The 14233-nt window shown below is 46.2% G+C and overlaps 1 protein-coding gene across 4 annotated transcripts in view; it reads right to left on the bottom strand.

Annotated features, from left to right (window-relative positions):
• Positions 1-14233, bottom strand: part of GORASP2 (golgi reassembly stacking protein 2) — a 103273-nt gene that overhangs the window by 70547 nt on the left and 18493 nt on the right. The window contains exon 1 of one of the 4 annotated variants that reach the window (XM_029605748.1): positions 2705-2963. The exons of 1 other annotated variant lie outside the window; for it this stretch is intronic. In XM_029605748.1, the coding sequence (XP_029461608.1) occupies positions 2705-2767 (63 nt within the window). In that variant the 5' untranslated portion in view covers positions 2768-2963. Of the gene's footprint in view, positions 1-2704; positions 2964-14233 lie in introns of those variants that run through there. 2 more of the 4 variants (XM_029605749.1, XM_029605747.1) reach the window with 2 other exon arrangements.

Here is a 14233-nt window from a genome sequence, read left to right as displayed (position 1 = left end):
ATTTGAAATGACAGATATCAGGAAGTCGGGACTGCCAATCCCCCCTCCCCTCCTCCCGAAGCAGGGCGCGAAAAGCAGCCTTACTCCGGGAGGAGGGGAGAACCTGATAGCAGCGAAGCAAAAAAAAAAAAAAGCGAAAAACCAAAACCAAAAAGTAAGTCGCTTCGCTTCTTCCCTCCTCCCGGAGCAAGGCTGCTTTTCGTGCCCTGCTCCAGGAGGAGGGGAGAAGCGGCGAAGCAACTTACTTTTGCATCCCCGATCGGACTTACTTTTTTTGCAGCCATCCGGCCATCTGAAGAAGGTATCGTGGCTCCCCTGCCTCCCGGGGGAAGATGGATGCCAGCACGGGGGAAAGCGGCCCCTGTGCATTCAATTGGCTGCTCAAGACGTGACGTCACATGCAGTGACGCCAAACGTCGTGACGTCATGTCTTCAGCAGCCAATTGAATGCACAGGGGCCGCTTTCCCCCGTGCTGGCATCCATCTTCCTCGGGGAGGGGAAGATACCTTCTTCAGATGGACCGGACGGCTGCAAAAAAAGTAAGTTTAGGCAGGAGAAGTCCGATCGGGGATGCAAAAGTAAGTTGCTTCGCCGTGAAGCTACTTACTTTTTGCTTTTTTTCGCTTTTTGTTTTGTGCTTCGCCGCTGTCAGTTCTCCCCTCCTCCCGGAGCAAGGCTGCTTTTCGTGCCCTGCTCCGGGAGGAGGGGAGAAGTGACAGCGGAGAAGCGACTTACTTTTTGCTTTTGGTTTTTTCGCTTTTTTTGCTTCGGGAGGAGGGAGAGGACTGGGGCTGCCCCGGAGACCGGCACCCATGATCGCGGCCGGGGCAGGTGAGCGGGGGCTGGGGGAAAGCTTGCCACCTACCCTTACCCCTGCCTCTACCGCAGGGTCAGGGTAGGCGGTAAGTTAGCAGGTTAAACGCGCGACAAAACGGCAGGGAAAGATAGCGATAGTCAGGGCGCGGGTTACAGGATGCTAGGGAATAGCTAATTCGCTCGTTTGCATGCAATATCCATGCCGCGTGCGGAAGGGGTTGGCCGGGGATTTTAGGACGCGGTAGGAGTAGGTTAAAGTGGATTCGGGATCGCAGGAAGGGATAACGCGGCCGGAAAGTGAGTAAAACGTGGCTTAGGAGCAGGGTAAACGCGGCCGCACTTTACAGGATAGACCTGTATATAACTAAATCAAGAACAGTGTATTCTCAAGCAAGATAGATGGTCCTCCACATATGCCTGCAAAAGACCTCTTTCCCCTGTTTCCTGAAGGAGATAACTAGCTGCTGAAAGAGCTCAGCCAGGCATGGATAAAAGAATTTCTACTGCTAATTGGAAAGATAGAGAGGATGACTTCAAGCTGGGACACAGCACAGCCTGTGAAACAAAGGACTATAACAATGTATGAAAGCAATACACAGTAAAGCAGAGTGCACAGCAGCAGCACTAACAGCAACCAACTACTAACTGGACACCAGCATCCTGCTTCCTTCTCTTCTGGCCAAAGTGGGGAACAGACTGGCTTGGGTGGGAGATAATAAGTGTTCACTTAGGTACCAAGGCATAGAAAAATGTTTGTGTGGAGCTCGCTTTCTGTAGGTTCTAATTTTGTGTTTTGTTAAATACCAGAGTTATAATAAATATTATAGCACCACTGGTTGGTCTCTCCTGAATCTAGTTATTTAAAATATTTCTTGCCCACCCTTCCAGGGTTCGAATACAATACCACATCTATTTAAAATATTTCCCCCCCCCCCCTCCCCACACTGCACCTGGTACCTATTCTTTACAACGGATCTCTATTTTTACCTGTCACTATCCTGGCTCTCTAACCCATCTAGTAGACCCAGGATTTTACTTTATCTTCTGCTACTCCTTACCTCCAATCATATCTATTTATATCCCACTTTTTCATATTGTCCCTGCATCAATTGTAAACTATAAGGCAACTGTAATTAGAATTAAATGTGACTGTAATCTGCTTTGAGACTAGCCTGAATAAGGCAACTAGCAAATGTTTCTAAATAAAATATTCCATTCATTGTCTTTGGGGGGGGGGGGGGGGGGAGAAGAGACATGTTTCTCCATTAATATTTATAATTTGCAAAGGAAACCTTTTAAGAGTTTGCAGCCAATACACCCAGCCTCTTTTTAGCCCAAACATGAAGTGAATATTAGTACCCTTACTTTAGAAAGATTATTTTAAGATAATTTAACACTGGGTGTTCATGAAAGATGCTCGAGTAGACAGCAGCCCGTGACCGAAGCCTTGACGATTGCCCTCACTTTCAAACTTGTGTTAATTCTGCCCCTTTTTGTGTCTGTCACAAAGACAAATATATACATAACCAGCTAAAATCCATCTGCACATGCTGGGGTGAGGTGCTGATGCTGTTAACACTTGGCTTTTGCTTAGAACCGCCGCAGTAGCCGAATGCCTCCACAGTGCCAAGGGTTCTGCCTTGCTCACACCCTGCCAGGAATGCACCTCACTCGTAACCAACATCTCCGGGGGCTTGAGAGCGAGGTGCATTCTTAGCACAGGGTGCACCAAACAAACCCCTCTGGCCCATTAGTAAGCAAAGCCAGCGCGCAGTCAACGACTCCGGTCCCCCACCCTGCTTGCGCCTGGCCTAGAGCCGGCCCTGAGCCCGGCGTTTCCCTAGCGGGGGAGCCGAGAGGAACCAAAAAAAGCGCGGTCCTACGTACTCTGAGAACATGATATCCCTCCGTGCCCCCACCGGGGATCTCCACGCTCTGCGAGGCTCCCATGGCTGCAGTGCACTGCAGAACGCGACGCTCCCTGCCGGTCCCGCTTTCCCTCGCGACGCCACACTTGTTACGTGGCACTCAGCGGCGTCAGCGTAGGTGTGGAATGCTGGGACACGCGTCGCCCGAAAGGCTGCGGCTCTTCCCACTGCAGCGCCCTCTGCCGGGCGGGAAGCTGACCGGGTCTACCGCCGCTGGAGGGCATCCAAGCGCAGGCGAAAACGTGCACGCGCGTAGCGCAGACGTGTTGAGGCTTTGACGGACCCGCGTTTTCCCCGTCCCAGTTTGTGCACTGTACTGTGCCGAGATCCAGCCCCTTTCTGCATGAAGACAGTACCTGGCTGGTGAATACCGCAGCCCGGAGACACTGGCCCGGCAAGGATGATTTTTATCAGCCCTGAAATTATTTTTACGGACGTGTCATGCCTTTTTACTGATAAGGGGGTAGAATTATCAACTAGGCAGTTTTTATCTGGCTACTGATGCAAATTCTAAAAACATGTTTTGACTTGCCTTTCAGGCCGATACAAAACGGAACATGAATGTTGATAAGCCTATTAGTCACCCGAAACACAGAAAAATGTGCGGCCAAAGGCAGGCGTTAACCGTAGATGGCACCGGTTACGTGTACAGAAAAGCAGAAAAAAAACTGCTTTTCTGTACACCCTTCGACTTAATATCATAGCGATATTAAGTCGGAGGCCCCCCAAAATTAAAAAAAAAAAAAAGAAAACAAACCAAAACAAACTTCTTTAAAAATAAAAAAAATCTGCCCGCCGATCAGCGGGTTCGAAAATCCACGCCAGCAAAATTAAGCGTCAGTTGTTGGACCCGCAGCTAGCCGCCGCTTCCGCTAATAAGGAGGCGCTAGTAGGGACCCGCTAGTGTCCCTAGCCCCTCCTTATTAGCGCCCGCCCTAATTTAAATACAGAATCCTGAGCCCAGGCGAGGTGCCTGGGCGCGTGTCGGGAATGCGGGCGCTCAACACGGAGCACCGGCTCTCCCGCGGGGTTTTTGTTATTTTTTTTAATCGGCCTGTTTCTTTGCTCTTCAGCTGTGAAAGAGTCGGCAGGCAGCAAAATCCCAAGGCCCAGATCTTAGGTGAAGAAAGGAAGAGCCATGCTGCTCCCCCCTCCTCCTGTCAGATTCAGATAACTTTATTGGCATGACAATTTTACTTGATGTCAAAGTAATATACATAATGATTAAAATAAAAAAAAAATAGAAACATAGAAATGACGGCAAAAAAGGACCAAATAGTCCATCCAGTCTGCCCAGCAAGCTTATGGTAGTAACTACTGGCCATACAAGCCACTTTTATAATTATCAGACTGACAAAGTCAGGGCCCATGTTTGTTGCTGTCTGAGTCCAATTCCCGTTACCTCTTGCCATTGAAGCAGAGAGCAATGTTGGAGTTGCATCAACAGCATAAAGGCTTCTTAGTTAAGGGTATTAACCACCATATCAGCAAGTTACTCCCATGCTTATTTGATTTCCCAGACTGTGCAATTCAATGTCCTTGTTGGTTGCTATTTGAATCTAATTCCCCTTTTCCTTTTTTTCCCCTGCTGTTGAAGCAGAGAGCAATGATGGAGTTGCATCAACAGCATAAAAGCTTCTTGGTTATTTGTTTTCCTAGACTGTGCAATTCAATGTCCTTGGTTGCTGTCTGAATCTATTTCCTCTTTTTCTCTTTTATGGTGCCGAGTACCAAAATTGGGGAGGGTGGATACAAATGTGCCATCTCCAGGGCCCAGCCAGTGGAAAATAAGGAGGACCCGACGGGCGAAGCAGAGAGGAGTGGAGTGGAGTGGAGCGGAGCGGAACAAGCTTGTGCTGTGGCTTCTGACCATTCCACATCCAGCATTGGGAGGTGCTGTCGCCAGCCCGCGAGTTTTCAACATGCAGTGCCAGCATTGAGAAAGTAAAGCAGTTTGGAGCCATGGCACAGTCCCCTGCCACTCAGTTAACCTGAGGGGAGAGAGTCAGAGAGGATCTCAAGGTACAGTAGCACACAAGTTCAACAAGGTGATAACTAGAGTCAGAAGAATGTTGGAAGCTCCTGCAGTACAAACCATGCTGAGATGTTGTTTCAGTGCTGATTCCTCTGCACTCAAGAAGGCTAATCCACACCAGTGGGTTATGCATCTCTATCAGTAGATGGAGACTGAGTAAAAGCTGACATCACAGACATATAGCCCCAACATCAACCTGCCAGTATTCTCCGTCTCCAGCAGATGGTGGATTAGCATTTCCCTTCTGGGGATTGCCTATGGTAAAAATTAATGAAAGAAAAGAAGAAGATAGAAGACTTTTCGAACACTGCTCGAGCTCCTGAGGTGACACCAGTGGGTCCCTCCCTCAGTTGAATGTTTTCAGTCCAGGAGCGTGCCTCAGGCTTGGACTTAAAAAAAAAAAAAAAAAAAAAAGCAGATGGAGCCAGAGGGAGGCTCGTTGATGGCTTATGCCTAACCGCCCCCCCCCCCCCCAAAGCTGTAGGTATGCAAAAAAAAAAGGGAAGAGGAAAAATTTAGGGAGGTTTTTCCCTTCCTTTCTTACCAGTCTCCTTCCCTTGACACTGGCTGTTCAGTGTCCCTTTCCCCCTTTCCCTCTCACTTTTCTTGGAGTTTAGGTTAGAGTAGGCGGCACGGGCTAGGTGGGTTGAGCAGCCGTTGGCTAGGTCCCGCTAGAAAGGTTTGTTTTCTTCAGCCACGTGGAGGGCCACAGCGGCATTATTTCCTGCTTGCTGGTGTGTATGTGCCGCACGGCTGTGCACTGAAGGGAACGCGGACGTGCACATGTGCTTGTGTGCATAAGACTGTGGCAGGGGGTATGGTGCGAACGCATACTGCTTTGAGCGCATACTATTTAATCGCATGCTGTGTGCCCACTATCTGAGCGCTTCCTGAATGCACACCATCAGAGCACGTTTACTGAGTGCCCATTATATGAGCACATACTGAATGCACACCATCCAAGCGCATACTATCTGAGCGCATATTGTAGGAGTGCATACTGAGTGCACACTGTCAGAGAACATACTAAGCGCACACTGTCTGAGCGCATCTTAAGGGCACACTGAGCATTTCCTATTGACGCCTCCTATCTGAGTTCAGAGTAGTTAAATCACAAGCAGATTGTGATTGTGATTTAACTACTGATAAATTGCAGGAAGACCTTGTGAGACTGGAAAATTGGGCATCCAAATGGCAGATGAAATTTAATGTGGATAAGTGCAAGGTGATGCATATAGGGAAAAATAACCCATGCTATAATTACACAATGTTGGGTTCCATATTAGGTGCTACAACCCAAGAAAGAGATCTAGGTGTCATAGTGGATAACACATTGAAATCGTCGGTTCAGTGTGCTGCGGCAGTCAAAAAAGCAAACAGAATGTTGGGAATTATTAGAAAGGGAATGGTGAATAAAATGGAAAATGTCATAATGCCTCTGTATCGCTCCATGGTGAGACCGCACCTTGAATACTGTGTACAATTCTGGCCGCCGCATCTCAAAAAAGATATAATTGCGATGGAGAAGGTACAGAGAAGGGCAACCAAAATGATAAGGGGAATGGAACAACTTCCCTACGAGGAAAGACTAAAGAGGTTAGGACTTTTCAGCTTGGAGAAGAGACGACTGAGGGGGATATGATAGAGGTGTTTAAAATCATGAGAGGTCTAGAACGGGTAGATGTGAATCGGTTATTTACTCTTTCGGATAATAGATGGACTAGGGGGCACTCCATGAAGTTAGCATGGGGCACATTTAAAACTAATCGGAGAAAGTTCTTTTTTACTCAACGCACAATTAAACTCTGGAATTTGTTACCAGAGGATGTGGTCAGTGCAGTTAGTATAGCTGTGTTTAAAAAACGATTGGATAAGTTCTTGGAGGAGAAGTCCTTTACCTGCTATTAAGTTCACTTAGAGAATAGCCCCTGACATTAGCAATGGTTACATGGAATAGACTTAGTTTTTGGGTACTTGCCAGGTTCTTATGGCCTGGATTGGTCACTGTTGGAAACAGGATGCTGGGCTTGATGGACCCTTGGTCTGACCCAGTATGGCATTTTCTTATGTTCTTATGTTTTCTGGATCTGATTTTTGCTTTAAGAGGGAAGGGGAGGGGTGCAAACCGGAGCGCCACAAGCAACCAGATGACAGAACCACCTCTGGGGGTCATACCTACTCATGTGTGATTTTCTTTCTGTATTAACATAGCTAGTCTATATTGTTGATGTTATGTCGGCGGCTGGGATGTTTTTGGAAAAATGTGACCATATGTTCTTGTGTTCAGCTGTTAATGTTGTATTGGTCCTTAATAAAAATGATAACAAAAAAAAAAGATTTTTGCTGGAAATTCTGCATGTAGAAGAGAATGCATTTCCACCAATTTCCAAGATATATTATCTTCCAAAATTAAAGAGACCTACAGAGCAAAATGAAGGAGTCACATCTTTAATACCTACTCCAGAGCAACCCTTTAATATTTCGGAATTCTTGGAAACTTCGGACACAGAATTAGCTGTCCTAGCTACTTTGATAGTGACTCTTGCTCTCAAACATGACGGAGTGGTTGTTAAGGCTATGTCTTAGACACAGAAATGATACATTTCTGGGTCTTAATGTAAGAGTTTTTCCAGATGTCTCACGAGAGACCTAAAAGAGGAGGAAAGCTTTTCTATTCTTAAGACCACAAGTGTTACAGATTGGTGGGGCTTTCTTCTTAAAGTGAGTGAATGCCCGACTGAATACGACGACGGTTCCAGAGAAAGATTCTTCTCCTCAAGTGCACACTATGACAACTCAAATAGTGCGTACTAATTCAAAATAGTGTGTACTAAACAAAAAAATAACATACAAAAAAAAAAGGGGGAGAAACAAAGCAAAACGAACTGAAAGTTTTATTGACGTATACCCCTACTAATTATGCTTCTTTTTGTTCATCTGCTAGGGCAAAAATTGCTGTAGCTGGCCTTGAACTGAGATCTCCTCTGTTTGGGACCAATGGGCTTTGTGAAGAGTCACAGAATGGATTTGAGGAACCCAGACTCAGGCTGACAGCCTGATGTATGGCCCTAGCCAATGAAGACCAAGATTGGTCCTCAAAAGATTCAAAAAGAATGCTGACATGCAAGGAATGTGTTCCTGGCATTTAAAAGGCTTGCAGGGCAAGAGGCAGTCTGAGATCCTAGCGGAAGACTCGGGCATTCAACTGGTTGAGAGCGGTGGCTAGTGTCTCCAGAGATTTCTGTTGTTCTGCAATCCACTGGGCCAGGCCAGGAATGGCCTTTAAGGCTGAGAGCTGAGCTGGGTCCATGGAGTTAGCAATCTGTTATGTTTTTGAGGTGTGGGCCCTTGGTCGCTGCAAGAGATGGCACCTCCCACAGGGCAGAGCCCTGAGGGGACTTGCAGTGATAGGCTAGCTCCAAGCAGAGATGGACACAGAGAAAGGTAGTCTTTATTATACTGCAACGTAGATGGTAACCCGAGGAATGGGCAATGATTCCAGCCAGCAGAGGAGATCTCTGATGGCAATTTTCCGTCTGAAAGCTGCAGAGTGGCAAGGCAGTCACACAGTCTGACCAGGTCCCGAGAGGGAGATGGGTTCGATAGTGGTCCGCGAAGCGGGGTAGGCCAAGAACCCAGGCCTAGATGGAAGGCCAATGAGAGTAGATCCGGTAGTGGTCCGTGGTGCGGGGTAGGCCAAGGATCTAGGTAGAGAGAGATGAGACAATGCAGAGACAGAACTGGAGCAGTAGTACTCACTCTGATGCTGGCAGTTGAAATAGGAGAGAACCCCCGAGGAGCGGAGGTTCGGGACGAAATAAGGCCCCCAAGGAGCGGGTACCTTAGGCTTCCTTGAAGGTGGTAGGCAACCCGCCATGACGCACGTAAAGGGCAGGGCTGCCCGTGCGTGTGTGCCCTAGGTGACTCCAGGAGAAAGATGGCGAACACAATCGCCCATGCTGGACTGAGGACGCCGGAGGGGTCGGCGTGGAGAAGCGGAGGCAGCCATCTTCCCAAAAGAAACCTAGTCGGGCAGAAAAAAGGTGAGCAATAGAGGGTGCAGCCGTCTGCGACCCACGGGCACAACAGCACTAATTCAAATACGCCCAAATTTTTAAAAGGCCCGCACACGTAAAAATCGGGGGTTATGTGTGTGGCTGGGCCTTGCACGAATGGGACACCCTCCCGCACTTGTGCGCGCCGATTATAAAATCAGGTGCACATGTGCGTGCGGTGATGCGTGCATGTTCTAAACTCAGCCCGCCTTTTTGCGCGCGCCTTTTAAAATCAACCCCTTAATGTGCACTAAATCAAAATAATTTGAAAGGCATAGCCATCTTTCATTTCCAAAGTACCTTCATCATCCAGCTTTAACAAGCACATTCAACACTTACACTTGGTCTCTTCCTTGAAAATGTTTCACTCCAAGGACTTTATGTATTAATTTGTAATTCACACTAATGCCACACTGTATGCAATCATGTTTGTAGTATGTAGTCACCCACTATAGTTCTGCCAAGTTACTTAGATCTGGTGATCAGAATCTTGTTCCCTCATTACAGTCTAGGGCGTGTTCCATTGTGGAGCCAGCATTATGGAATGGTCTACCAAATGAGCCAAGGGAGGAATCTGATTTTCTGAGATTTAGAAAAAAATTTAAATCCTTCTCAAACCTTTCCTGGGGACCTCGCAGCCAGTTTGGTTTTCAGGATATTCACAATGACTATGCATGAGAAAAATATGCATATAAAAAGTCTCCAGCGCATGCAAATTTATCCTATGCATACTCACTGTGGAGATCCCAAAAACCTGATTGGTGGGGGTGGGGGTCACCAGGACAGGTTTAAGAAGCCCTGTCCTAAGATGTCTGACATCCTTTATAATCAAATTCTCAGGGGCATGGCTGTCTGTAGTCTGATATGGATTTTATTATATTATATGTGTTTCCCTGATAAAGTCATCTTTTGTTCATTTGAATTCTGACCTGAAGAAAAGTGTTTTAGCTCTTGAAAGCTAGTCAAGAAATGCATTTGTTAGTCCCATAAAAAATATATCACCTGATATACTGTATATTTTATTGTTTTTATTTGTTAACCTTTATTTCTGTGCATCCTTTAAAACAGCAGAGACTGTAGTAATAATTAAAGGATTGAAATGGCTTGCATCAAATCAGTCGTTTTCTAAATTTGAGTGGGTCACAATATATCACATGTAATACATTTATCTTCTCCTCTTTGGAGGATGAGAATATATTGATGCCAGAACAATAATTCTCACTGCCTTTCCTGACCAGTTGTATGTCTGTAACAAATCAACAGGTGGTCAAGTCTTTCACCAGTATCTGGCTTTTATGAGAAGAAAGAGCTACATAATATTCTTGTGTTCAATAATATTTCTCAGTTCTTAGGATCTGGCAGTGTTGTCTCTCCTGTGCTGGACAGGTTCCAAGATCTGAGCCTTTTCATCACCAACAGAAGTAGCTGACTCATTTCTATGCCAATCTCTAATAATTCATAATTATGTGGAACATAGAATAGAATGTCTGTGAGAGGAGTTGTGGTGAATCAGTAACAGACCCCTACAAGTGTAAACTAGCAGGATAGCGCTAAAGCAGATTGAGGATCTTTCTGAGAGATAAATCTGCAAGCATGATGGCACAAACATCATCACTAGTTGGTTCAGCTCTTGAATTCTTTGTCAGACTCCTTTGCATTCTGTGATACTGCTAATGTCTGTAGAGAACGTTCCTTAATCTTCCGACACATCAGCTCTGATGCACTTTAAGGTAAAATTTCAACAGGCTGCCTAACTTCAGAAGTAAGTGAGTACTTTCCAGCCTGCACAAACCTGACCACTTTTCAAAGAATAGGTGCTCACATACATTGTGTTTGAAGACCATCTTTTTTATTTATGTATGTATAAACATTTGATATTTTGCCTTTTACAATGTCATCTCAAGGTGTATTACAATTAAATTTATAATAAATTCTCATTTCATATCTTGTTCTATGGCTAAAAGTACAGATTTACACTTAAGCAGTGTTGAACGTACGTCAGTGAGATGCCTACTGCGTGCATCCATTTTTTTAATCTTTTAAATGTGTGGGTGGAGTTTCCATCTACAGCCCCCAAAATATATTTTTAATGTGGCTAAAAGTACAGACATGGAAGTGTCCGCATATTTTCAGGAAGCTGAAAAACTAGTTAGGAAGACTCGGCTACTCTACCTGCATAATTCCTTATTTGATAAACACAGATCCCTCACTAAAGCCTTTAAACCATTCTTCCTTTACATCTTAATCCCCCATTCAGGTCTGATAAAAGATTGCAGTGGATGGGGAACCTCTGGCTTCTGGACAGTAGAGATATTGCATTAAGAATGGTTAAGTCCAGTTATAATACTGATAACGTTTTGTGTTTTAGTTTCTGTACCAGTCCTTTCAGGCAATAGGCATTCAAGGATTTTGCAAACTCCTACATCTCTAGTCACATCATGGGCTGGATATAAGTAATGCAAACCGATATTGTGCTGTTCCTCAGCAGAAATTCCTTCTGGCACTATGCCAGCGGGAGAATGACGTGGGGGAAGGAGGGGAATTAAACCTTAAAAGCAGCAGGGGGTCGACATGCTTGAGGTGGTGCAGCTCTGCTTCGAAAACTACTAATAAAAACTGTTTTCCAATTGGTTTAATTACTTAAATGCCTCAGAGAATAACCTTGTAATTTCAGCAGTTTGCTGATGCTCAGAATAGATGCATACGCATCCCTCCCCCTCCCTGTGCTAAGATGCTGCTTTAAAACAGAACTATTGTATTTTTCTTGAGTTCTTACTCCTCAAATACTTGTTGCGGAAGGCGTAACATACGCAAGAAGGTGATGAGCACTATGAGAGATCACAAAGCAATTTCCCCTGGAGCAGACAATTTTCTCGAAACATGGATCCATGTTGAGTTATCATGGCAGATATTCTGTGAGATGTTATTTTATATGCATTTTGAAAATAAAACAAAATTATTTGGTTATCTGGACCAATGGTTCAAGTTAGATCACAGACAGGCCGATACAGTAAGGAGCGGTAGGAAGAGCTGCGTTAGTGCTGGGCGCACCCGCGGTTGCCGCACGCACAGTCCGGCTCACCGACCGCTCGATACTGTATTTAAATAGCTTGCAAATGCAAGCCGCGTCCAAGAAGCGTCCGTGAAGCGTTAGGCCCGCGCAACCCATTTTACTGTATAGAGCGCTATACAGTATCCTGGGTGCGCTGGCCTAACGCTTCACGGACACGCTGGTATCTGTCATTTTAAATGTCATTTCAAATGACATTTGAAATGACAGGTACCAGGAAGTGGACGGTTCTCCTACGCTTGGGATTGCCAGTTCTCTCTCCCGAAGCAAGGCGTAGGGAGGGGGGGAGAGAGGACTGGTGAAACGACATGTAAAGTGTAAAGCAACGAAGCAACTTACTTTTCTTGCAGCCCTCCTCCGGAGACAGACATCGGCGGAGACAGACCGCGGCTCCCCTGCCTCCTGGGGGGCAGCCGGCGGTAAAAGTGGCCCCGCCGGCGATGATGGATGCCTGCACGGGTGAAAGCGGCCCCTGTGCGAGCAATTTGACTGCTCAAGACGTGACGTCACATGCCGTGACGCCAAACATCGTGACATCACGCCTTGAGCGGCCCAATTGCATGCACAGGGGCCACTTTCGCCCGTGCAGGCATCCATCTTTGCCGGCAGCTGCCTCCGGGAGGCAGGGGAGCCGCGGTCCGTCTCCACCGATGTCCGTCTCCGGAGGAGGGCTGCAAGAAAAGTAAGTCGCTTCGTTGCTACTTTTTTTTTTCTTTCGCTTTTTCGCTTTTTCGCTTTTTTCCGCTTTCGTTGCTTCGGGAGGAGGGGAGAGAGGACTGGGGCTGCCCCGGAGACCAGCACCCATGGATGCGGCCAGGGCAGGTGAGCGGGGGCTGGGGGAAAGTTTGCCGCCTACCCTTACCCCTGCCTCTAATGCAGGGGTAAGGGTAGGCAGTAAGTTAGCAGGTTAAACGCGCGGCAAAACTGCAGGTTAAAAAAGCGATAGTCGGGGCGTGCGTTACTGTATGAGAGGGAATAGCTAATTCGATCGTTTACATCTAATATACATGCTGCGGGCGGAAGGGGTTACACGGTGATTTAAAGAGGTGGTAAGAATGGGTTAAAGGGGATAGTGTATCGCGGGTTGGACTAACGCGGCCGAAAAGTGAGTAGAAAGCGGGTTAGAAGCAGGGTAACCGCGACCGCACTTTACTGTATTGACCTGAGAGTCACATATTAGTGCCTGCTATATAATAGTCCATGATATAGTGCTTTAAACTGTTAGAAAATGTGTAGAGACTCCTACTATCTACTTGAAGGAATATACCAACTGTGTATTTATTTATTATTTACCAACATTCGATCTGAGATATCACATCGGCTTACATTCAGGTACTGCAGGTATTTCCCTATCCCCAGAGGGCTTACAAACAGGCCGATACAGTACAGTGCGCTCCGATGGAGTGCACTGTTAACCTGTCATTGGACGCATGTTTTCCCTTACCCCTTATTCAGTAAGGGGCGGATAACGCGCGTCCAACCTGCCGAACCTAATAGCATGTTGATGGCCCTATTAGGTATTCGCGCGCGATTCAGAAAGTAAAATGTGCAGCCAAGCCACACATTTTGCTTTCAGAAATTAGCGCCTACCCAAAGGTAGGCGCTAATTTCTTCCGGCACCGGGACTTAATATCATGGCGATATTATGGCACCCTCCGACTTAATATCATGGTGATATTAAGTCGGAGGTCCCGAAGAGTGAAAAAGTTAAAAAAAAAAAAAAATCTGAAGTCTGCTGGTGGGTTGAAAACCAGATGCTCAATTTTGCTGGCATTTGGTTTCCGAGCCTGTGAGTGGGCTCAAGAACTGACACCACTCTCCCACAGACTTTACTGAATCAGTCTGCTAGTTTGTACCTGAGACAATGGAGGGTAAAGTGACTTGCCCAAGGTCACAAGGAGCAACAGTGGGACTTGACCGCTGGTCTCCTGGTTTGTAGCCCACTGCTCTAACCACTAGGCTATTCCTCCTACCTCTAGCCACTAAGGGCTGCTTTGTTGGTTGCTTCTTACTACTATGAAAAGCAGACCTATTTAGAGGGTGTGGCTTTTTTAGTTGACCTTTGAGGAGGCAGGTTGGAGTTTTTCTGCTCTTGTTTTGTCCTTTTTTGATTTGGAATGGAATACATTTGGAGAAAGGTCCAGCTTGGGCAGAAGGAAGTATTAACTCGTCTTTTGAGAACTGGTTTTGCCTCTTTTTGGACTTTGCTTTGGAGGAAGTTTTATCCACCTTTCCTTCATTTTTTATTCCTTTTGGAAGCCTGAATTTTTATTTTTTATACAGCAATTAAGTTCCTCAGGGTCTAAGGAATTTAGTCACTGTCAGGAA

Source organism: Rhinatrema bivittatum, chromosome 6, assembly GCF_901001135.1.
Source record: "Rhinatrema bivittatum chromosome 6, aRhiBiv1.1, whole genome shotgun sequence".
NCBI lineage: Eukaryota > Metazoa > Chordata > Amphibia > Gymnophiona > Rhinatrematidae > Rhinatrema > Rhinatrema bivittatum.
Note: the sequence above shows the minus strand (reverse complement) of the source record. Positions and strands in the feature narration are given on the sequence as shown.